Raw genomic sequence first — 25,113 nt, 5'->3', positions numbered from 1 at the left:
CCTTAAGAAATAAATTTGCATTTGGTTAGGGTTGAGCTAAGAAGAGTTTTTCCTTTTTCTGGACAGAGATTCAGTACTTTTAAACCAAAAGGTGCTGAAGATTATTCAGAAAGTAATCTCTTGTTTGTCCTAAGAGAGATACAGCAATCCATATCACAATAATGCTACAGTATTCACTTATTTTGACATGACAAAAATCATGCCATAGAACAGGCAACATTATCAGAAAAATTCCAGTGACACAGCAGGAACTGCATACCCACACTCTCACCAAACTGGGAAAAAGCCATTTCCATGATACATGTCTCAACTGATTATTATTATTTATTGGATAGCAGAAGAGAGTGCTTTATAGTGGCTGGAGGAAGCAATGTTTAAAATATATGGCATTGTCTCTAATAATTCATTTTGTCTTGGAAACATGTGAGATAAAGAAAAACATTTCAGTAGTTTGCTGCAGGCTGCTTCTTGTTTTTAAAACCTTGAACTGAATTCTGTGGGATATATATGCAATGAAATCCGCATTCATTGTAGAGAATTGAAGAGCACTACACACCAAAGTTATTACACTCTCCCACAAAGAGTGCCTTCTGGAACAAATGCACTACTTCTTTGGAGTTGCACACTATAGTGGAAATACCAGAACTGAATGGGCAAAGTAATCAATTTCAGCGAGGGACACAGCTGCATTACTTGATGACACTTACTAACATAGGAACAGAATATAAACACACGTATCCTCCTGTTCTGTGCTGAAATGAAACATAATTAGTGTAGGAAAGTACCCAAAGTACTTGACAGCATCTAAAACAATCCATCCAAGTTATATTTTAAAGAACAAGGTGGCTAGCTTTAATAACCACAAAAGTTGGTCAGTATTTAACATGACATTCTAAAAAACCAGTCACATAATTTTATAATAAATTTACAAGTGGATGATATACATTTAGATATAGAGGTAGAAGTTCACCTTTACAATATTCTACTAATACAGTTTACCAAATTCAAGGCACAAAATAGTTCTTACAAAAAAGGTAAAAAAATGTTTTTTAAAAATTGCATTATAGAGCAGAAAACATTTTTACAGTCTTTTTAATGTTCAAGTTGCACCTAATATTACATTTTATCTATGTAACTTATTAATGTGGCCATTGGCAAGAGGACCAGGATTTACTGTTTTTTCTTAACTCAATTTGCTTTTGAATTTTAAGCAAAAACATGGGTTATTGGACAGTAATGGATGATAGGCACAGGGCCTTCACTATGTAGTCTAGAAAGACCATTTAACTGTAGATTCCTTTGCCATCCAACCCCATTAAAGTTGGCTTTTATACTGGTTGATTTTAAAAGAAAGCCATATATGCTTTATATAAGTAACAGAAAGAAATGGTATAGATTATGACTTCAAATCTGAAAGCATTCCAAAATATGAACTTCCTGGTAATTAAGACTTATTTAGGTTCAATATATGCAACGTTGAACAACAAAACGTAATTATAATTTATCTATTCCACACCACTGGGTGAGCCTTTGAAGTACTGCCCTGCTACATTACATATTTTTAAATGATAACCCATAAAAATATCACAAGAAAATTAACAGTTGATGAAACAATTGAATCTTCTAATTGCATGACCATCTCAAGAGATATCATACAGTTTCTCTCTATAAAAAGAGTAGCATGTTATTGTACATCTAATAAAGTTTCAAAAGAACAAGGGTGATCACTACTTTTTATAAATTTGCCTGTCATGATTCCCAGGAATTCTGATTACTCTACATACAATACGTAAAAAAAATGTTTTTTCCCATTCATTATCCACGTATAGGATCCAAGAGAATGCCATGATAAATGGTTAACAGTTGCTCCTGCTAAATGCAAGTGCACTCCAGAATTCAGTCCTAACATTTGATAATAGTTCTGTTACAAATAACAGTCCCTTGCAAAATGTTATATTTCATTTTTTGCTTCATTGTTATTTGTGGCCTGTTTTCGTTGAGCAATGAAAGGATACATACACTTGTCCGCTCCCAAAAACCGGTACATGCACACAACTGCTTCAAAAGGTAGGATGCTAAAAGAAGTAAAAAGATTAACAGGATTTTAAATATATTGATAAAGATGGTTATTATTTGCTTTTTAAAACCGCAATAACAAATGTAAGAATATTAGAAATACTATCTAAAGCAGATTCCCTCAGTCTGGTGGCCTTCAGATATGGTAGGCTAGGGATAGGAGTTGTTTAAGCTTCTAAAATTACTTTTCTATAAAATCAATAAAGTATAAATAATTCCTAAGGCTAAAAGAATGAAAGTATCTATTATTATTAAATGTGTTGAATGTTATATAAGTCAAAAGCTTTAATTATTAGTTCAAATTCTAACACTGTTCCAAGGAGTTTCAGGCTGTCAGTGTTAATAGCACCATACTGTACAAGTGAAGCCTGTAATGTGTTTTATGGAAACTTGAAGGACTTCCTCCGAAGCACAAAACCCACCCTGATATTTTTCACTAAAGAATGCTTCCCAGGGTGGATTAGTCTTGGCTGCATACACTTTCTAGCTATTGAGTTATTAATGACGTCTCCGTACAATAATGCAATAATCTTATCAGCAATAACAATTCATCAAACTGTTACCTCTTTTAAAATTAGTATTTCCTTTCCTGAGACTTACTCTTTTTTTGCAAAGAAAAAAAAAGTACCCAGAGATCAAGGATTTCATACTCAAAGAGGGACTCACATCGAAACATTTGCTAACATTCTTTTTACTTAAAAGTCCTTGCGCTATGCCTCATTCTTTCTTTCCTTGGTACTTTACTTCTGTTTTCGTGTGTTACTGTTTCTATTTTCATTGTATCTAGAGGCCTCAACAACTGAAGTGGTATGAGCCCCTGAGGAATTTTATAAGGCCTTACACAGATTTGTGAAGTCACTTGAAAAGGTGGTTTTCCAAGAAATAAAATAATCCAGAGCATCAAAACAGGGAAAATATCATAGAATGTCATAGTCCATATGCCTTTGATTAAGGAGATGCACTGTTTCTTAATTTCATTTTTATCATTCCTCCCAAAGACATTTGGGAAGGGACCAATATTGTTAAATTTATGTGCTTCATAGAAGTGGTTAGTTTTTCTGATTTTTTTGTGAGCTAAAATGTTTCAAATCTAATAGCAGCTGAGTACAGGGAGGCTGCAGAATGAATTAACGTAACGTGTTCATCCGTAATCTAAAGATAAATATTCCTTGCTAAGGGCTGGCACCTACTGCTGTGAAAAGAAAAGCTACAGTATGTGATAAAGTTTTTAAATTTTCAGGGTTCTTCAGGAATAGATTGGAAATTATTTAGTTAGTCATTATTACTGATTTCTATGGAACTTGAATTCTGATTGTTCAGGATTCATGCTTCTAAGCAAGTCAGGCCAGAATATGTGTTCTTGTTATTCTCTAGGCTCAAAAATTCTGGATATTTTCCTTCTTCAGTATACTATCGATGAAATCTATGTTGTGCTTCTCTTTCTTCAAAATAAATACAATTGCCACAGTGATGTTCCCATATTAATATTGATGGACTGTTGCAGAAGGCAAAGCTCAGTGGTAGACACTTGCTTTGCACCTGGAAGTATCTGCATGCAATGTCTATTACCCAAAAAAGCTCAAGTAGTAAATGGTGAAGGACTTCTGCTTCATACCTTTTGCTAACTGTTGCATGTAGAGTAGACAGAAGGAAATGAACACTGCCTCATACCATGTTGGAGAACGGGTTGTATCAATTCCATAAATTCTGAGTAATTATAGGTTCCTGGGCCACTTTGTGCTATCACATTTTCTTTTGACAAGCAATACCACTAGCTTGAGATAATTAGAAATAACAGCTGGACAACTACCCCAAAGTCTGTCTGCCCATTTATCTCTGAAAGATGTACAATTTACAAAAATCTAGATAATCACCTTTTCATGAAGGTGACCATATACATCAAACGAGGTGTGCAAATCATAGGCTGGTCTGTTAGTATAGCTCTCATAGCTTGCTTTACACAGTAATCTGGTTTCAAAGGTGGAAGGAATGGCTCTATTTCTTTTCTGAAAAAAACAAAGCAAACCATATGTTACAAATATATCAGATAAGACGTACATGTAGATAGAAGACAACATCAGGCATGTTTGTCTTACTAATTCTAAAAGGTGAAATTCAAGTATTTCCTTGCTTATTTAAAATCATCCTTCCACTCAGTGTATGCTTAATGGAATTTATAATAAAGCCTAAAACATATTTTTTTATTTCCTAGCATTTTTCTTGCAGGTGCAGGGTCTACTTTTTCAGATCAATCGAATGCTGATCCTTTGATGGCAACAGGAATTAACTGACCAGCTTGTCGCCTGAGCCTGACATTGTGGGCTGAGAGAGAGTGACTGGCCCAAAGTCACCCAGCCGGCTTTCATGCCTAAGGTGGGACCAGAACTCATGGTCTCCCGGTTTCTAGCCTGGAGCCTTAACCTCTAGACTAAACTGGCTTTCAAAGCCTAAATAATAAAGGCGGGATAAAAATTAAATAAACAAATAAATATGCATATAGTATCATAAAATCAAAGAATACATTATCATTGGAAATTCTGTGGCACAGTATAAATACCAGTAATGAAGAATTAATGAATTAAATTACCCAGAGAAGAAATTATAAAACTAGAATCTTACTAGAATTTTAACTGTTTAGGACATGAGCCATGAAACGGCCTCATATCATGATTACAAACGTCAGGCTTAACTTTGGGTTATAACACTGAATGCTTTCTAATCTAAAAGGTTTAATATGCATTATATAAATAATAACAAATACATCTAATGTAAGGGGCATTTATGCCACATTAAAAAAACAGTAGCTTACAAACACAGCAGAACCATGGATTTTAAACTAGCTATGGGAGTCCAATGAACTATTTTAAACATTATCACATTAGAATCTGATCCAATATATTTTCAAAGAGTATTAGACCATGCATCCCCATAATGCAGAAAATGGAATAGATATTTTTATTATGATTTTGTTCATGAAAGGGGAAGATTGTTTACTGCAACAAAGCAAAGTGATGCTGTGTGAAATGTATATGATATAGCTGCATTATCTTTTTTAACATAATTTTAAAAAATCAAATTTGCCTACTTACCTAATTCTGCAGCCTCTGAACATTCCTGTATCTACAAGATAAGGGCAAACCAGTGTTGTTTTAATACCATCTTTTTCAGCTGCCTTTAGTTCATGGCTCAGGGACTCATGAAATCCCACAGCTCCAAATTTACTGGCACAATAATCCTAAATTGGTGATATAAGAAACAAGTATGAAACAAGTAACACAGTTTTAAAAAAACAGACTTAAAGCTGTCATAATATTTTTATTAAATAAAAATGCCTTTTGAAAAATTAAAGTAAAGTAATATTCTTTGATGTTGCTTTTTGAAGAAATAAAAAGCCCTCTGTCTTTCAAGCAGCATTAAAAAAAACACTTTTCAATTCAGCCATTGTTTTCTTTTAGAGAAAGAAGAGCTAGCTCAAGCAATTTGGAGAAACAGCCACTAAGTAGCATCCTTTTCCTTAGGTTTGCTCAATGGATTTGATTCCAGAAACTGGAATGTTTGGACCTTTGTACATTAGCAGCTGAATCTGAGCAGCCTCGGGACAAATCAGAATCTTAGTCTAGAGCGTGAACTTTAGTTTAAGACTTAGGAAGCCTTCAGTGGCAGGGCGCTGAGGACGAAGGTACAGGTGCAGGAAGGAAACTAGAGCACAAAGGTCAGGTGTATTTCAGTTTAATACATTAGAAGTTATTAATTAATCCCTTCTTTGTGAGCCTAACTGAAATTATAAATTGTTTGCCATCCGTATTTTCATTAGTAAGAAGGAAAACATATTACTGATTAGAAACCTGTTTTTGTTATAATACAAGAAGAATTTAGAAATATCCTGGGCAAGTATAGAACCCAGAGCTGCAAAGGCTACTGAGTCCAACCCATGCTCATAGGAGGAATCCAGTTTGAAGCATCCCTGACAGAAGGCTGTCCTGCCTCTGTCTGAACACATCTAGCAAAGAGGAGGTCACCACATTCCTCCCATTGTCTAGCTGTTTTCACTGTCAAAATAAGAAGTATCCTCCTTGTGATCAGATGTTTCAAGCACATTAAGCAATAAAGAGGAGTGGTGGCATATGCTGACAACTCTAGAGACAATACACAGTGAATAGCCTTGCCAATGAATCACCTTATCTCAGCATCTTGCTGATGTCTCCTATAAATTCAACTGCTAGACAGAAGAAATATGTAACCTTAAATCAATTATATTAGAAACAAAAAGCAGTTGGAAACCAAAAGCATAACAATTCAACTGTGCTTTCCAGGAAGGAATGGAACATGGCTCTAGTTCTAAGCAGAGAAAAGGGGTGTTCTGAGAGGGAAGAATAGGTGCTAGTTAACTTAACAATTCTGACCAAATCTACCTTTCCACTTCTAATCTCAGCTCAGGTCTTTGGCATTGTCTTTTGAACTAGGAATGCTCTGTTACAATATCTAGATTCCTCAAATGACATATGGCTCAGTGACAGAGGTTCATTTCTTAGCATCTCCCAGAACTAGATAAACCCTCTGGAGATGTGCTGCCAGTTAATGTGAACAAACCTGAGTTGGTTGGGCCAGTAAAAGGCAGCTTTATAGCACACCCTAATAACAGATTGTGATACTAAAGTTAAATCTCATATCCTTGAGATTTCACAAAGGAAGAGCTGTTTTTTTTCTTTTTTTCTACAGTGATAGTTTTACAACAAACAGTTCTATAAAAGATCTGAAAATGCTGGTGGTAGTCCTATTACAGTATCTACTGCTTAGTTCATTGGTGACTTGGTTTTCCAAAGAAATTAGGTTAGTTGCTCCTGACTGGTGGATTCCTCAAAAGTTGAATTCTTTGTCCATGTGCTGCATACATTACCTTGCGTAGCAAGCTTGATGATGTTAAAGCAGACCCTTCTGACATGCAAGAACAGCTTTAAGACATTTGAACAAACCTCTACTCCAGCTGTACTGAAGAGGCCAAGAGAGCTTGCAACAGTGACAATGTGTCCGTGGTTCAGTTCCAGCATTTTGGGAAGGAAAGCTTTAGTGGTCTGCAAAGAAGAACACAAGAGATAATGTCTTAATCTTTGATGTGCCGGCCCAAAAGTAAGACAGCCAAAAGATGTCATACTTAAGCAGTCCTCTGAGCTGAAACCTGCTTATTTCATTTCAGGATTGAGATGGAAATTTAAGCAACCCCCCCCCTGAAAAACGAAAGTTAAGTAAAGTTATTGAAACAAAAAGTAAAAATAATGAATTTATGACAATATCTTATATATAAAATTACACAGGCTAGTCCATGTAGCTCTAATTAATTGTCTATGAAAATACTCAGTTACTGTATTAAGTCACACTTCTTCTATAGTGCTACTTTAAGTATAACTAACCCTGGATCCAAACCATACCTACAAGAGTGAAAGCACAAGTATTTGAGCAACACATTGCTTGAGTTCTTTCTATATTACACGTTGAATAAGGAATATCCAATGAAAATGTCCTTGACCTTTTTATTTCCTACCACATTAAACTGCTAGTCTACACACTTACCTCTTAAATTTCATTTCAAATGGAAGAATCCTGATTTACGGGTATCTAAGGGGGGAGGGGAGTGAAACCATGGGCATTATTACACAAAGAATTAGTACCAGTATCAGATGTCAGGATGCAAGTACATAATGGCAGCATTTGTGTCATTACATTATTGCAAGTGTCATCATTGTCACATCAGTGTAGTTTGCTTGGATATCACTGTTTACAATTGTACATGCACCAGGAAGTAAGTCCCACTGAACTTAGTGGAATTAAATTCCTCATAATCATGCACAGGATTGCACTTCTCTAATTCCATTTTCTCTTTTATTCTATAGAAGCCACCTTACTGACTATGCAGTATTTTTCAGACTCAAGGCCACAACTGATCCTTGAGTGGATTCCTACTGAGCAGCCTCTAGTGGGACCACTAATGGAACCTCCATTTGATTTAATTTTAATCTGTTTAATTAAATTAATATTATTCCCTTCTATTTAATAATTTCATCTTTCTACTTCTGCATGGCAGAGGAGGGTTAAGAGAGAAGCACAACCTTTATGCCTCATATCCCTGCATAAGTATCCCTGCATAAGAAATCCCAGCCCTTTAAATTTGTCTGAGCACTTGATGATCCACCTTCCTATTGTGCAGTGAAGATGAACACAACGAAGTAATATGCAGCTTTCCACTCTTCCCTGGACCTGTTGACAATTTAAAAAGAGCAAAACACATTTGCTTGGCTTAGCTTTGGAGGTCTCAGAAGACACAACGCCCATTATCTTACCTACTAAAAATGGAGATAAGAGCTTCCTTCGACAACACAACTATATCCTCAAAACTGCAATACTTCAACAACGCTTAAACATAAGTTACCCAGATATGCTGCACTGATGTGAGGATCTTGCACATATGAGCAGCCTTGCAGTACTTGAATAAAGACTTTTTAAAATTAATAATCTTAAGGATATTTTGAAACATGAACTGACTTTTAACAAGTAGGGGTACTAAAGTCATACTGGGTGCCACAACATACCACTGAATGACACTAAAAGCAGGATTGTTTTTTTTTTAAATTCTCTTCTATTTAAAAGCAAGGGTCATGTTTTTAAATAAGTAACAGCTTAGCCGGCCAGTATTAGTTCTACTCATGGACAAAAAATGTTTATCATATTTAACTGTAACATGTTTATTTAACTATATGATTGGTTTGGTTTGGCATGTGGGGGAGGGGAGAACATAGCCAACTGGGCTTACTCAACAAATATTGAATAAACATGGTAGGTAAGTTCTGTCAGGCTCTATGACAGAAAATGCACTTTAATTTCTTAAAGATACACATGCATATCATCAAATTAAATAGATAAAAGCTAGCTTTGCTTAAAATTTTCAGATACATATGTAAAAACAATTACCATAGTTCAAATAAAAATGCCACCATCATAGCAAGGTCACTAACCAAAGGCCTGTAACAAGTGCAGAGTCAATAGTGATGGCAGCTTCCAGATCCTTGCTCTTTTTTTTATAGTTACTTTACAATTAGATTTACCACAGATCAACCTTTCAAATAGGGGACACCTTCAAAGGGAGGAGCGTCCTCCAAATGGCATATGGTGACTGAGGTAACTTTAGAACAGTGTTTCTCGACCTTGGCAACTTTAAACTGGGTGGACGTCAACTCCCAGAATTCCCCAACCAGCACACTGGGCGTTGCAGTCCACACATCTTGAAGTTGCTAAGGTTGAGAAACGCTGCTTTAGAATATCCCTTCTTACGTACCAGCAGCCGTATCCATAATCACATTCAAGAATGTTCTTCCCAAAAATTATCTTATTGTTTGCATTTCAGAATTTATAATTATTGTTTGCAGTCTCTCAGAGCAACATTTGGCCAATTCCCTTTTACCAGTACACAAGGCCAGAACAACAAAAAACTCTCCACAAAGTTTCTTCTATAATCTCATCCCACACCACCTGGATATGCCTCTGTGGACTTTTCTGAGCTTCCCCATGCAGAAATCCTCTTGAAATAGTAAAACATTTATAAGCTGTCACATTGCAGCTGCCATGTGCTTGCAGGAAGGGACAATGTGCTAGAATTGCATTTCTGCCAAATTGACTGTATCTGTAAGCCAAAAACAGGGCTTAGTTTTGGACTGCTATACATCAATTCTGCACACACGAGGATTCTTCTCCCTTGTTCTCCCCAACTTAAATCACCTGCTATATGAATTTGCTCTCTAAATAATTGTTGGCTTGTATAACTTTACCAACATCTGACCCAGTCTAATTTCACTCTTATGATGGGTCTTTGTTTTTCAATCAAAAATGACAGAATAATTTTCACATGTTTCTTGTTCCAGAGTTTTGCCTGCAGGTGTTAACTCTGCACTCTGAACACCACACAAATAAAGAGATTTTACTAGGCAGTTGTTGGATGACAGAAGATTAAAGGTTCCTCAGTTCTTGCTTCAACTGCTTAAAATATTTGTTTCAGAATTAACCTTGTTTGTTTTATCTATCCACCCGATCTTCCTTTGGAGTTCTTGAAAACACTGACTCCTATTGCAAAGCAGATAGTCACCTTAATTAGAAATGTAAAATCTAAGCACCATACACAAAGTCGTTACCAATTTGCAATTTTTAATGTAACAGAAGGAAAAGAAATTAAGCACATGATTTGACAGTATCAAATCAGTTTTACAATATGTATTAACTAGTAACTACATTTAATGTTAATTAAATGTACAATGACAAAATCAAATTTAGTTTATTTCTCACCCCATCTTACTTGGACTATTTAAAGTCCAAGTGTAGCTTTTGATCTAGATGTTGCATACCCAAGACCTAAATTATGAAATGAAAGTACGTATTATGGAAAAAAAATGTTATATCATTTTTCCCAATAATGTCTGGACTATACATTTTGTTAATGCTGAGAAGCTAGAAAGAGGGTACATGGGGAATCCTTCCTGTTCTAGGCCTGTTTCCCGTCAAGGAGTTATGACTGGAAAGTACTGCATGCCCAACTGGTTAATATAAACTGATACAGAAGCTGATAAAATGTACAGACTGTCTTCATTATAGAGACTTTTACTGAAGATTTGGTGTCTTTTCAAATGATCTCTCTGCAGGTATACGACTAAAAAAAAGACATCATACTGAAAACTCAGATTCTGTGCCAAATGCAAAGTTCCACACACAGCTCTGTATTCACAAATTTAGTAAAGACTTCCTTATTTTGAGCTTGTCCCTCCTCTTACAGCAGGAGGCATATGCAAATATTATGAGTCTTGAGGGAAAAGGAGTTCTACTTCATTTAATCTCCAAAGTCAAGATTGTTAAATCATGATTAAAGACAATTTGCTTGTAAAATGTATGAATTCCTTCGAACAATGATGCAGAGGACCACATTGCCATGACAGAACAAACTCTGCATGCAGAAAATCTCAAGTTCACTTTCTGGGATATCTAAGTAGATTTGCATAGTTGCTGCCAGTCAATGTCAGCAATGTTGAGTTAAATGGACTACTGGTTTGATTTAATATCTCTTTAAGTAACTCTTGACTTAATAACTCTAAGTATGTGTGAGTTTAGAAAGTAAAAAAAAAGCATTGAGCAAGATTTGCACAACAACCCAAATTATAAACATACAATATTACCATAAGACAAGATGGTATTTATTTGATGGGAAAAAACTCAGCAATAACTATCTAGTGGGGACAGGAATAACTGCAAAGCCTTTCCTAGAATTTTAGGAATTACTAAATTAAGCACATAAAGATATTTTGCCTTTTAAGATCTAAATTTTCCCTACCTACCACTGCATTCTTCAACTTATGATGACTAAAGAGACATACCCACATAGTTATTTTAAGATTTATATCTCACCTTTGTATACAACTCAAGGTGGTATACATATTGTTCCTGCCTCCTAGTTACTCTACAACAAGCCTGTGAGCAGGGTTGGACTAAGTGTATGACTGGCCAAAAGCAACTCAGTCAACTTTCATGCCTAAGGGAGGATTATAATTCAGTCTTTTGGCTTCTAACTTTAACCACTTCACCAAACTGACTCTCAGTCTGCTTCCAATTGTGTCTTTGATTAATATGAAGGTGAAATGAAGCTAATATATGAAGGCGCACCAATTTAGATTTAGAGGGAAGCTGTGAATTAGCCGTCATCATAAAAATATTTTTAAAAATGTACTTAGCCTCATGGTTAGAGGCTGCCAAGTTCCTGTAACATCAGGATAATCTCAAATGCATTCACCATTCTTAACCTTATTTTTCAAAAAAGAGCTGTAGAGTTATTTCCAACACAATAATAGTCTTGTAAATGAATGTTTCTGAGAAAAATGCCTAATGAAACTAGTTTCATGAAACTGAACAAGTATTTTGTTTTAGGGAATGGGGACTAAGAATGTTTCTATTCATGGAAAACTTAGTTTCTAATACCCCCCCTTTATTACTTTAGTTCTACTTTTAAAACTATGAAAGAAGCTAGTTGAAAAGATAAAACAGCACAATGCAAGCCAGAACAAAAGTTCTAAACAGAGAATTATGGAAATATGAATAAAACAGCAAAACAGGACAAAAACCAAGTTTCTGTCCATCACATAAAATGTTTCTTGTAGGGTTCTTACCAGTACCAGTATCTACATAATGGAGCAGCTAAGAGAACTGTTAACCAGATTCTGCGCAGACACAAAGGAACTGGTTCAACTAGTTTTACAGCCATAAAAGGAATTCCCTTGATACACACATAGCAGTTACTCTTAACTCTAGGATAGGAGGACTCTGTATACTGTGCCAAACCAAAAAAAAAAAAGGCCAAACTGTGTGTCAAGAAAATCCAGATCTTAAAGCAAAAATATTTTATTTAAAAATGTGTATTTCTTCTCTGAGGTCTTCAGAAGAACACACTACACTTTGACCGTATGAACTCAATTCTTCATCGCTATTAAACTGAAGATGATAACTAAATGGAAGCAATGGTAAGGAATGATGATTCTGCATTGGGACACTGGTATAGGAGGACAGCAGCACAAAATTCTTTTTCATTTACATCCAGTGCAACTGTTTTTAGCAAAATACAAGGTCTTATATCAATCAATGGCACTGTGGCATTCTTGTGTCATACTGGATAATGTGAAATGTTAAAATGGGGAAAAAAACAGCAGATGCAGCAGCACTGCATTATGGAAACCATGAACTTTAGAGCAGGGCCTTGCTAGCCTGTCCAGTAATCTGGCTCTGGTCTTCATTTCAACTGTCAGAGGGAAAATCAAGAACAAAAGTATAAGTCCAAATATAAATATATAACTGTATAGCATTTTCCATTATTATTGTTGTTGTTGTTATTTAATTAGCCATCCAACTACAGTGGACTCTGGGCAGCATAAAAAAACCATAAAAACAGCTATAAACATCAAATCAGATGGACAGCCCAGACTAAAATAATCTAATAAACAGCAAAATCAAACAGGGTCCCTAGACAAATATTATGACCCTCTTAATTGGTACCTGAGAAACTGGTTTCCAACAGCTTCCAAGAGTTCCAATCAAAGAATAAATCTTTAAAGTTGATTATATGTACACATTTTGTCCTGGAAAAAAAATCTATCTTTGTGGTTGCAATGACATGATGGCACATAATCAATCCATCTACACAAATTATTTACCATCAAGAAAAAAAATATGTCAAACTGGGATTTTTGTGCCACAAAAACTTAAAGAGTTAAGAAGTTAATGGTTTAGCAATCTTTGACTCTACACTCCCCACACACTTTAATTCAGGATGTTAAGGAAGGAAAACAAGAAAGTTGGCAGAGACTTTACTAAGAAACAACAAAGAAAACATCAAAAGCTTATTTTTAGGTACAGAATCTAAACTACCAAGTCCCAGTAAAAGGAGTCACCTTTTGTCTTTCAGTTGTTCATTACACATTAGAAGTTTCCTAGCACCTAAATCCTAAGTCCCATTTACTAACACATTCCATTTCTAGTTGCAAAAATTCTTCACCTCTGTTCAATTAGCACCAAAGCTTGTTGCCATTTGGTTAAAAACCAATGAATAATGCAAATACTTAAACCTTGCCACTTACCACCTGACTCATTCTGAATATCCATTGGCAAGAAATGTAAGCACACTACTATGTTCAAGTCCTGCTTCTGGAATTCTTATAAGCATTGGCTGATCCCAGTAGAGGCAGAATGCTGGACTAGCTGTACCTCTGGCTTCTTCCAGCATGCCCCCTCATGGAGCTGGGGAACAGCGAGGGAAAGAGAGTCACCTGTAGCTCTGATAAGGCAGTAAATGCCCAAGAGATTACTTCAGTACATTGATGAATGAGACACACCACTTTTACACATTTCTAGTAAAGTACAGTATTGGTCTAGCAGTTGAAATGAAAAAGAGCCAATATATTCAATCTGAATTGTCCTTCCACATGAACAAAGGATCTTCCCATTTGTGGAGGAAAATGCCCCAGCAGACTTCCTGTGAATGGAAGAGAATGGAATCAACACATTTTCCTCCACTGCAGCTCCTAGTGTTACCTTCCATGCTGCTTGAGAAGGACCCCACATGGGATGTCTAGGCACACAAACCAACCACCAAATAAGTCTCATTCTCATCCAATGGGCATTTCAGCACACAAAACCTTTTCCACAAACTGGGGATGGGAAAAAAACTTAGGTTCTAAAATTTGGTGGAAAATGATAAATATATCAGGAAAAATATAGCAAGTTTCCCTCAGAAAGAAGATCAAACAAAAAGATTTCATTAGGCTTTCCCTAGAAACATACTTCAAATACTTCATCAGTGAATGGAATATGCACTATTGATGGCTTACAAATCCGTTTTGCCATAACAAATCCATCTTTTCATGACTAGAAATCCAATTTAAGATAACTGAGGTTTGCATAAAACAGCATAATTTCTTTTTAATAAGCATTTAGGAAAAAAGGTTTTGCTTACCGAATTTTTGCCTTTTCATCACAAAATTCTATCCTTTTTTCCCCAGAAGAAAATTCCATTATGTTCAAGGGAGCTTACATCCAGCCTTATGAAAAAGTTTGGAAGCTGAATTGGTGTATGCAAATATACACAAGACCAGTGAATGGCTTAAGTCGTAACGAGTGGATAAAGTTAAATATGTAGGCCAAGTAGTGACAACAAAACGTCACATCCTTGACACAATGAAGTAGTGACACTTTCTTACTCACAGACCCCCATCCCCAAAAGAAAAATATTACTGCCAGATGTATTATGTCACATACTACCTTGTGCATTGTGCGTCACTCCACTTTGATTTGATTCTGGAACAAGCAGGAGCTGCACGTATCCTACCATAATAATAAGGAAATCAAAAAGAGTACCATAAGGTAATTCATTTCTGAAAAACTTTAAAAATAGGTACAACAGAATGTTACTTCTTCCTGTTAATTTTGACTTTTAATTAGAATAAATTCTATATTGTTTTTTATTACAAGGAATCACCAATTGGTTTTTTAAAGTTTTCTGAACCATTCTGAAAAGTATTATGCCTTATTAAGCACTGCAGAAGAGTATAACAGGAATATTTTAAAATAAAACAAGTGAAATTGAAAACAAAAACAAAAATAGTTTTTAGTCAAAGCCCATGGATAAAGTGACAAAAAAACAAGGAAGAGTTAACAAAAACTTTGGGGATATAGGTAAAGATAGAATTGGCAGGGAATTTTGGAATTTGCCATCTGAATGCATTTTGGGGTCAACAAGTGGAGAGAACTGGTATATAGTCCCATTTTTGGAAAGCGCAGCTCATTTATTTCAGTTTCAAAGCCTTCAGTGTAACTGTCTGTCATCAAATAAGGATCCTATAAAGCAGTTGAAGTTTCCAACAGGAGGCTGTTCCAAAGGTAAGAAAGAGCCAGACATACGCCTTACCTGCTAGTAATATGGAAATACATTATACTTTAGATTTTCCTCAAGAATCCAGTGGCTCCTATGCTGACCTTGTCAAACAAGCTGTTAAAACCTGGTTTTCCCCTTTGGCTAGGCTGAGTGGCAGGCCCCATTAGTGAGTCTATTGTGTAAGAGAGGGTGTTGTTTTCTTCATGTTTTCCTTTTTTTTAATTGTTCTAACCTGTTTTTAATACTGCATGCTGCCTAGAGTTGTTATGGTAGTGGGATGCTTTCCAAATTTGAAAAATAAAGAAATTGGTGCTATTATGTTATCTTCACATTGCACTTATATGAAAACATGTAAGATTCAATTGTGGCAGCTCCAGAGAAAAAATTTTGGGAAGAAGGCTTGGGCTCAAGAATCTGGAGGGTAATAGACAATGAGATAGTGAGATAGAAAGTTTCATTTCTTTTAGCTTAAGGCAGTTTCATGTGTACACCACTGCCGAGTTGAAAGGTAGTTTTACAAGAGTGGGATCCACAGATACTACTTATGTCACCTGAACCTAATCCTTTGTACATAGAGCCTGATCAATGGAAAAATCAGAAAAAAGGCTTTTCAAAACTGCATATATAATTAGGGAGCAGAGATGTAAAATGTTTTGAATTATGAGTTAGAACTATGCATGCTATAAAAGCCACCTTTCATTTAGCAGATGTTCCAATGATGAACAAGTTCACTCCTAAAAATATACATCTATTTCAGTCCATATATGGATGTGCTATACAATTAGATCTTGGTATCAGTACTTAGGCTTTACATTCCAACTATTTATCACTGATCTAAGTACCTGGCACAAACTCAACAACCCAACAACACAATGGAGTATCAAAATACTTCAACTTCTATCAACTTCAAAGAGGTCTGTTAACCACCACCAGCTTTCATGGTCTCCCATTTTTATTCAATGGGTGTATTTCAAGTCTTAGCCTTGATGTATAGCACTAATAGACTTGTTTTAGTTCAAGCTAAGTCAAAGGTCAAATAATGCATTTGATGAGGAGGCTGGATATTAAGTACACAAAAACAATGTATGCAATAAAGATATGTATCTGTGGAGAAGCTTGCTGCCCTGAGTTTATTTCATAATCTAAAAAATTGGAGTTAAGATTGACATTGATGAAAAAACACATACTGAAATAACTTTAACACTTACTTGCAGCCATTTTTAAAATGCACAGGTAAGGACAATAGTCTACAAGATACTTGAGGGCATAGTTAAAAGCCTGTTTAAAAAAGCCAACTGGTCTATATTTACACTTTTGCACAGAAGTAGAAAACCATTTATCACTGACATACCTTTACTAAACCATAGGAGATTTTTCTATATATACAGAACTATATATAGTACTATTTAAATTAATCCTTCTTGGCATCATCTCAGTTTCCTCTGGAAGGGATAAAGCAGCAATGTACACACTCTAAATATGGGTTGATATATACATAACACTTCAAAGCTACTTTTAGCTTAGCCTTAAATGTGTCTATAAATCAGGGTTTCTCAACCAGGGTTCCGTGGAACCCTAGGTTCCATGAGAGGTCACTAGGGGTTCCCTGGGGGAATCACAATTTTTTTTTTAATTCAATTTCGGGCAACTTCACATTAAAGAGGCAAGTTTCATTATTTTTAGTTTAAGAACACTGTTAATGCATATATACAGGCCTACACATGAAACAAATACAATAATTTTGTACATTCTGGTCTATATTTGAGCCTGAAAAATATTTCAAGGGTTCCTCCAGGGTCAAAAGGTTGAGAAAGGCTGCTATAAAGCATCAGGTTAGGAGACCAGGATATATATATCAACACTAATTCTGGAGAACAGTAACTGGAAGGATGTTTGTACTGTAAATCCAGTGTGCAAGATGACCCAGGTAGTCTTAACCATGATGAATATAGAAAGCAAGCTTAATGGACTAGAAATGTTTGTGTAAATACGTATATTAAATACGTATATTTAATATGGTGCATGGGTGTTCTGATGCAAAGATTTGGAAGTTTTGGTTCCTTTGCCTTTGCTAGAGATACACTGACTATTTTATTGGTTTGCAGATGAAGCACATATATGACTAAACATCACATTTTAAATACACGTGTTTTAAAGAGTTTTATGGGCTTGTCATATGCAATGGATTCCAAACATTGGGTCAAGAAAGATTTGGAACCTTTTTTCTCATGATGTGCTTATAAATAGTTGCAAATCCTTTATGAATATTAATGTAGACTAAAAAGTGTTAAGTACCATTTAAAAAAGGGACGCGGTGGCGCTGCGGGTTAAACCGCTGAGCTGCCGATCGGAAGGTCGGCGGTTCGAAACCGCGCGGCGGGGTGAGCTCCCGTTGCTCGTCCCAGCTTCTGCACACCAAGCAGTTCGAAAACATGCAAATGTGAGTAGATTAATTGGTACCGCTTCGGCGGGAAGGTAACGGCGTTCCGTGAGTCATGCTGGCCACATGACCCGGAAGTGTCTATGACAACGCCGGCTCCAAGGCTTTGAAACGGAGATGAGCACCGCCCCCTAGAGTCGGACACGACTGGACTTTACGTCAAGGGAAACCTTTACCTTTACCTTACCATTTAAAAAAAGAAAAAGAAAAATCCCATATATTTAATAAAACACTACATGAACTAGCACTGCACCCAAAAACGACACTAAGGGCTGTGTCCCATTGTGGCTCCCTTCTGGAAGGAAGACATCCATCAACATAAAAAGCTGTTACTCTTCTATGCTGTTCTCCCCTCGAGAGTAGTTCTGGGGGATTTGTGCAGAACAGGGGGAGAAATCTGCACAAAAACCCTTTTCCACTAGGTAGTATTTTTCATAGGTGAAAGGAAACAAGACTGTATCACCCAACTTCTCATGAATAAAGACTGTAGCTTGATCAGCCATGGAATTCAAGGTTTTAGAGCACTGTCATGATATGTACAACCAAGACTTGCAAATGGTAAAATACTAAATTATATGTGTATTTATGATCATCAGTAGCAGATGTTAATAGCTCACACTCCTTTTGAAATTTTAATTGTTCATGTATTGTTACTTTGGATTGGAAAACAAAGAAATGCCTAAGTATCCAAAAACAAAGAGATGCCTAAGTATCCACATAAGAAAATAATTTCTTCCTAAAGACATCTTCATTGAACTACAGAAGTCATGAACATTTAAATACAGAGGCTGTGGTTGCTAACTAAAACTATACAAAGTTGTATGACAAGGTCTGGACTCTTTATTAGCAGATTATTAGGCCAGTCTGCTTCAAATAAAACACTATTGCTCCAGAGGAGAGAGAAAAAGCCTGAAATAAGGATAAACATTTGTAAGATGGTGCTATAATAATCCTATATACATTACTCAAAGGTAAGTTCTGTTGACCACAGTAATGCTTATTTCTTAATAAATTCTTATAGGATTACATTTAAATGTTCTATTAGTTGGGGATTTTAAAATGATTCCTTAGAACACACAATTTTGTAAATAATTGATTTAGTTGCCCAAAGGAAGAACAACTGGATAATCCAGGATTCTCCCATGTATTTATGAGGATTTCATGAATGACAAAACTACCAAAGCTTCTCGTTTTTCTATTGTGTCACTAACCACATTTGTGAAGTTAGTACTTTTTCTGCCTTTCTGAGTATCAGCTGGATATTTATCCTTCATGCAGAAAAAGCTTCTAAGTACTTTGTCTGTAAAATACTAAAGGCAAACGTTTTTGAGTTATGCATCTAGTGTGTGCTGAAATGGGCTCTCAGATCAAGTCACTCAACAGCATGCAGCATGGATCTAAAGAGTATGCTTGACATAAGGGTCATGAACCACTCATCTGCTCTTCTCTCAAGATATGCTCAGCAAATGCTTAAGATTCTCAGCAGCAAGGAGTTACAAACTATATCAGCATTGCAGGTGCTGGGATTGTGAATATTATACAATGTCATGTGAATCATTTAAAAAGTCTTATTCAAGGAACTGATGCTTGTTTACAGTCAGCAACAGAACCCTTAAGAAGAGCATTCTTGACATTAAAGGACTTAAAACTGCCAAGAAGGCAAAGGGGGCCAAGGAACAGCTAATCCTTCTCTCCACAGATTTCCATTACTCAGTGCTCTTTAGACTCAATTGGCTACACACTTACCTGGGACCTGCTGGAACTAAGTTACACCTAAACATATACAGGATGGCAGTACAGGTGATGAAAGCCACAGTCATTCAAAGTCTACTTCAAGTAGCAACAGAGCAGAAAGTGGACTACAAATCCCCCATGGAAAGTTTACCAGCCCAGTGATCGAAAACAAGGTTAACATGTACTTCTGCTTGGGACTTCAGACAGCTGCTACTACTCAGAAGAGAAAATAGTCTGTTGAGCAATGACCATAGTCAGGGTAGCGAAGCTTCATGTATTTGAGGTAATAGTTTCTTGCAGCCAGTTCCAACTAGATAAACAAGATATGCTGTAAAGTATGTTCAAAGAAATGCCCTTTTTCATTGTCATAACACACTAAATATAATACAACATCTAAAGAGCCAGATGTATGATACAATTCAAAAGGAGAAACAACAAGTGAATGTTATTTAAATCCACTGATGTTTCTCTAGTAGTATCTCTGAACTGGAAGGTCTGTATCACCCTCAACTCTGACTAAAACCTGTAGGACAGAAGTTAGTTGTGACAAACATGTCTAATTACTGTTTTCAATTAAACACCAGTACACTTTCTATGGATCAGACTCACTGAGTAGGAAAATCAGCAAAAAAGTGGAAGAGTCTAAGGCAAAACCATTTTAAAACTACAGTCCTATGCAAAAAAAATGCTGCAAATTTTAAACTTCATTCAACTTTAAGAGGAAAGGACAAAGCAGAAATGGAAACATGAAAATGAAGTAAGTATAAGCAAATGGTCCTGTTCATCTTCAGAATATCAACACTTACTGCAACAGACTCATACAGCCACCCTGCTAGAAATAAGTGTATTTACCCAGAAATGTGCATGGCAATTAACCATCATGGTCCTCTCAATCAGCTCATCAGGACATTCCAGAAGATGGTGCCCGGAAACCACACCAGCATTGTTCACCAGGACTGAGACTTCTCCAACCTCCTTGCAGACTCTCTCAGCAGTCTTGTACACATTCTCTCTGTTGCTCACATCACAAGTATATGTATGAACTTGTAAATTGTAGGGAGGTAGCACTTCCTCTTCACCATGCCCAGCTGCTTACAGAAATCCAGAAAAGCAAAGGAGAGGGACAAATAAGAGTTCAATTAAATATATATTGTTTCCATACCAGGAAATAAGAGGCAATTATCAATCTACCTAGTTTGACAAGATTCTTGTTAGTCCTGTTCCAAAAAATAAAGTTTGACAACTACATACCAAAACAATGAAGTACCAAGCCCTACAAAGCTAATTTTCAGGGATCTGAAAATTGATGCCAAGTGGAAGGTAACAGAACCAAGGAATGCACCAAAACTGATAAAAAATGGAACTGAGAAGCCCCAAACTCAGTGGGGACATGCAAACTTAGCTTTTTCATATGAGTTCAGAAGTTAGTTCATATTAGTTCATGCATTATTGAGTTCCATGAATTTATTTTGCAGGCTGCAATCTTTCATCCATTTACCTGGAAGTCCCACTGTACTAATTAAGGCTCACTCCCCAATAAGTTTAAAATTATTTTAAATTGTTTAAATAATTATGTGAAGCTATTATGCCATTTATTACCTCAAGCAACTCCTACAATACTTATCTCAAGGAAAGCACATAATAGTACTCCCATTTTGCTAATTTAATAGCAAGGGTGTCAACTTTCTATCTCTTAAGCTGTAACAATCCATCAAAAAAGCCTAGCTCCCACTGTGATAGAAACAAAATTCTGTTGTCACCATTTTCATTTTGCAGTACGTTTTAAACCCTTAAACTTTCAATTATTTATCCTTTGTCTCATCAGCTACTCGAAGTCATTTTGGAGTAGAATGAAATGGAAATTCTTGTTATAAATATGTGTGCTGTGATTTTGGAATCAGTGACCAGCAGGGTAACTTAAGATTTTCCAAAGACCCTTTCTCTCTGTTGTTCTATACAACTGTACATATTGAGAGGCTTCTTTACCCATTCAATAGGACACTGCTATAAATTACATAACAGCAATTGCTTCTAGCACATAAGTCTCTGGCTAAACAAAAAATGCCCAAATTCCTAAACTACTTAGGTGGCAAGAATGGAGAATATTCCCCCCAAAACCAGTTTGAAGGACACCCTTCAATGCTTGCCCCCCCACACCAGAACTTTTTAATACTTTCAAGTCTGCTGCTCTTAAGAAAAGAGCAGGTGAAGTCCCTCTGAAGTGGGCTGCAAAGCAGTAGCACAACTCACTGGACCTCCTAGTGACTTGTGGAAAAGTCTCCTGCAAAGCACCTGGATTTTCCTCCCTTAGTGCTGGACCAGAGCCATACTGTATTTTTATTCTAAGCAAAGAGTAATTTCTTTGTATCAAAGAAAGTGTTTGATACAACACTGTTCCTGAAGGTTCGTCTAGGTATCCGTTGATCTCCGTGCATCAGGAAATGCCTATTCCAAGCACTATCAAGAGTAAACTATGGCAGTCACCGCTGCTCCTACACAGCTCCTAATTTCCTTCCCTGCTCGTTATTTCAGTGTATCTCAGGCGAGGGTCTAAAGATACCCACGCACTCCAACTATCCTTCTTTGAAGGAAGCAACACTCGATGCCCACTTTTCTTTCCGACTTGGAGAAGCTGGGGCTCGCCCCAGGCGCCAATGCCCAGTCCCGGAGGGTCCACCTGCCTTCAGCCAACTCCATTACCTTTCTGAGCAGCGACCACAGCTTCGTCGGAGATCTCCCGGTAGATGTGCCGCACCATGCCCGCCGTCTCCTCGTTGCTCTGCGTGTTGATGTCCCACAGCACCAAGCGTGCTCGGCGGCGGGCGAACTCCAGAGCGAAGAGCCGACCCAGCCCGCTGCCGGCGCCGGTGATCAGGCACACCTGCCCCGCCACGCTCTTCTCCTTGGGGCGCATGAGCCATTTGGCGGCGGCCACCACGAACGCCCAGAGGACCTTGAAGGTGACCACGAAGAATTCCAGGATGATGTTCATGGCTGCGGAGCCGCCCTTCGACGGAGAAGCCTCAGAAGATTTTGCGAGCCGCGTTTAGAGACGGTGCGAGCGCGCTGGGCTCCCCGCACAGAGGTCTTGGGCGCCGGCTCAACAAGTCAAGGAGAAGCGCGCCAGCGCATAGCAGGAAGAGACCCTGTTCCCTCGCGCTTTGCCCCGAGCAGTTCAGGGAGTGTGCCGGTGGCTCCCACTGTCGAGAGAGAGGCAGGCAAGAGTCACACACTCCCTGGTTAAGCCTCTTTGGACACTCTCTAGAGACACCTGGCAGGCTGGCAGGGACGGATCTCCACGGAGTCCTCGGAGTTTAACCCCTCCCCGCCTCTGACTCAGCGGTTGCTTTTTGCGGCGAGCACAAGCCCTATTACCTAACGACCACCTTGCCCCTCCTGCAGAAGCCAAACCTACGCCCGGGTCGACTAGGGAAGTCGGCGAGTTTCTGGAGAGCAGAGAACAAGTTCTGATGAAGGCTGCCGGCGCTCCTGACCAGCGTTTCCCTCCGCTGTGCCTCGCCCGCTCGCGTACCGCTGGGCTCCCGCTGGGCGTTCTGCGGCCACCTTCACCGCGAAGCACCGAACGAGGCTAAGAGGAGGCTGCTTCGAGCGCCACCGCTGCTCTTCCACGCCTCCCTCCCCAGCCCTACCTGCACCCTTTATCTCGCGCCTCCGCCACAGGTTCACGCATCCCCCCTCTGTGAGCATGTTCGCACCGCTCGGGGCTCTATATAGCCCCGGCACGAGGGCGCCAGCCCGCCCCCAACTCCCCCCACCGTCCGCGCTTCGCAGCCCGGCCCCTCCTCCTCGTCGCCCACTTTGCATTCCGAGCCGTTTCTCCCCTCACATTTCCGCCCAACAGCGCCACCCTCGCAATTCGGTGGGCGGCCCGGATTGGCCCGAGCGGCCACGCGCACCACCCTCCCAACCTCGGTAGGCCGCCCAGCCGCCGCCGAGAAAAAGGCTCGCGGCTTCGTTTTTTGTTTTGGGGCGTCCACGGACTCGACCCAGGCGCGGGCGATTGCAAGGCACAATCCTAGGCGCGCGTCGTTTGACAGCGAATCCCATTTCAATCAACAGACACCTGAGTAGAGTGTAGCGGTGAACTATGGTGTGACCACGGGGTAGGAATGAAACCACCGTGGCTGGGTTCACGCAGTATTTGCAATGTATAAAAAGGAGCCATAAATTAGCTTAGCGTGATCTGTAAGACAGTCCAGAATCCTGTGCCATCTTGAACAAAAGTTACCATCGCGTTAAATTATTGCAACTGTTAATCTGATACCAGGGCAAACGAAGTTGATTTTTAAGGTAGCCCAAGACTGCTGTTTTTGCTCTAACAGACTAACACCGCCAGAACCTTTTGAACCGGAGCATTATCATTGGGAGTAGAACCCTTAATTTTCTTTACAAGTGAAGGAAACTGCTGCAAACTGGAGCAAAGGAGGGGTGCGGCTTGGTGCTGCTTTCTGCCTGAAACCCTTCCGTCGTTTAATCCGCAGGACCACCTCGGTCGTGTACTTTTTTCCATCACCACCTCCAATAACCGGAGACCTGATAAATTCAATCCACAATGCAGAGCCAAAATAGTTGAGGACATTTACAGCTGAGCCACTGTGTGCAAACAGCGATGTCAACACAGCTTCAACCCTATACACACCCACTGCCTTGTGATCTGACTTAAATGCTTCTATGCACGCACTGATTTCAAATGGAGTTTACGGCAAAGGAAATGTATACACCATACGAAACATTGGAAAAGATCAGGTTCAGAAAAGAATTACTTGTGTGATGCCACAGCAGCCGTTCATCTAGATTTGGAAGGCCTGAAGTCAAGGAGGTGACCTACAGACACCAAAATTCCTAACCTGGCCAATCATATAACTTCAGGAGGCACCTGATGGAAAGCCACTATGTAGAAAGATTTTGCTCCCGTAAAAACTCCTTTTTTACTTTCGCCCTCGTAGGGTTGAAATGCATGCTGGAGAATGTAGTTTTTACATAAGCATTCGGCTTTCCTCTCATCTTTCGGTCTTTCCCATGCTCCGGATTCAGTTTACACACTGTAATCTCAACGAACAGGTTCTACTGTACTGTACTGTACTGTGGAAGGTTTAGACTACAGCCTCTTTCAAATCGAGCTTGATTCCCGATGACAAGATGGACACGTCTGTATAGTTTTCTTGGCAGTAAAATGAAAGAGGTTTGCCATTGCCAAACTTACAGGCAGTCTCTCATTCAAGTGCTAAACAAGCCAGACTGCTTAGCTTTCAAACCCAGCCACGTGCTGCTCTTCGGTGCATTCACACTGAAATTTACGTGGAGCGAATAGAATAGAACAGCAGTCCTTGTAATGTAACACACCAATGTCCATGAAGCATTCCAATTTCCATATAGTAGAAGCTTTACGCACTTA

At 38.3% G+C, this 25,113-nt stretch overlaps 1 protein-coding gene across 1 annotated transcript; it reads right to left on the bottom strand.

Moving 5' to 3' along the window:
* Positions 1–740: 740 nt before the first annotated feature.
* On the bottom strand, positions 741–23,396 carry RDH10 (retinol dehydrogenase 10). The gene is made up of 6 exons (XM_063299383.1): positions 22,398–23,396; positions 20,550–20,785; positions 7,050–7,148; positions 5,166–5,311; positions 3,951–4,082; positions 741–2,075 (listed from the first exon to the last, which is right to left on the bottom strand). Exons 1-6 carry the CDS (start codon positions 22,687–22,689, stop codon positions 1,952–1,954), a joined length of 1,029 nt encoding a protein of 342 aa, XP_063155453.1. The 5' UTR covers positions 22,690–23,396; the 3' UTR covers positions 741–1,951.
* Positions 23,397–25,113: the final 1,717 nt, after the last annotated feature.

The sequence above is a fragment of the Candoia aspera genome, chromosome 3 (genome assembly GCF_035149785.1).
Source record: "Candoia aspera isolate rCanAsp1 chromosome 3, rCanAsp1.hap2, whole genome shotgun sequence".
Classification (NCBI taxonomy): domain Eukaryota; kingdom Metazoa; phylum Chordata; class Lepidosauria; order Squamata; family Boidae; genus Candoia; species Candoia aspera.
This window is presented reverse-complemented; position numbering and strand designations above follow the sequence as displayed.

Bases quoted from the DNA above. Each gene is read 5' to 3' on its own strand.
- RDH10 (XM_063299383.1), bottom strand. From the start codon at position 22,689: ATGAACATCATCCTGGAATTCTTCGTGGTCACCTTCAAGGTCCTCTGG. The intron at 20,786-22,397 runs GTAATGGAGTTG...TTCTGTAAGCAG, and splicing joins TGTGGTCGCTGCTCAGAAAG to CTGGGCATGGTGAAGAGGAA. The intron at 5,312-7,049 runs GTTTGTTCAAAT...TCACCAATTTAG, and splicing joins TCAGTACAGCTGGAGTAGAG to GATTATTGTGCCAGTAAATT.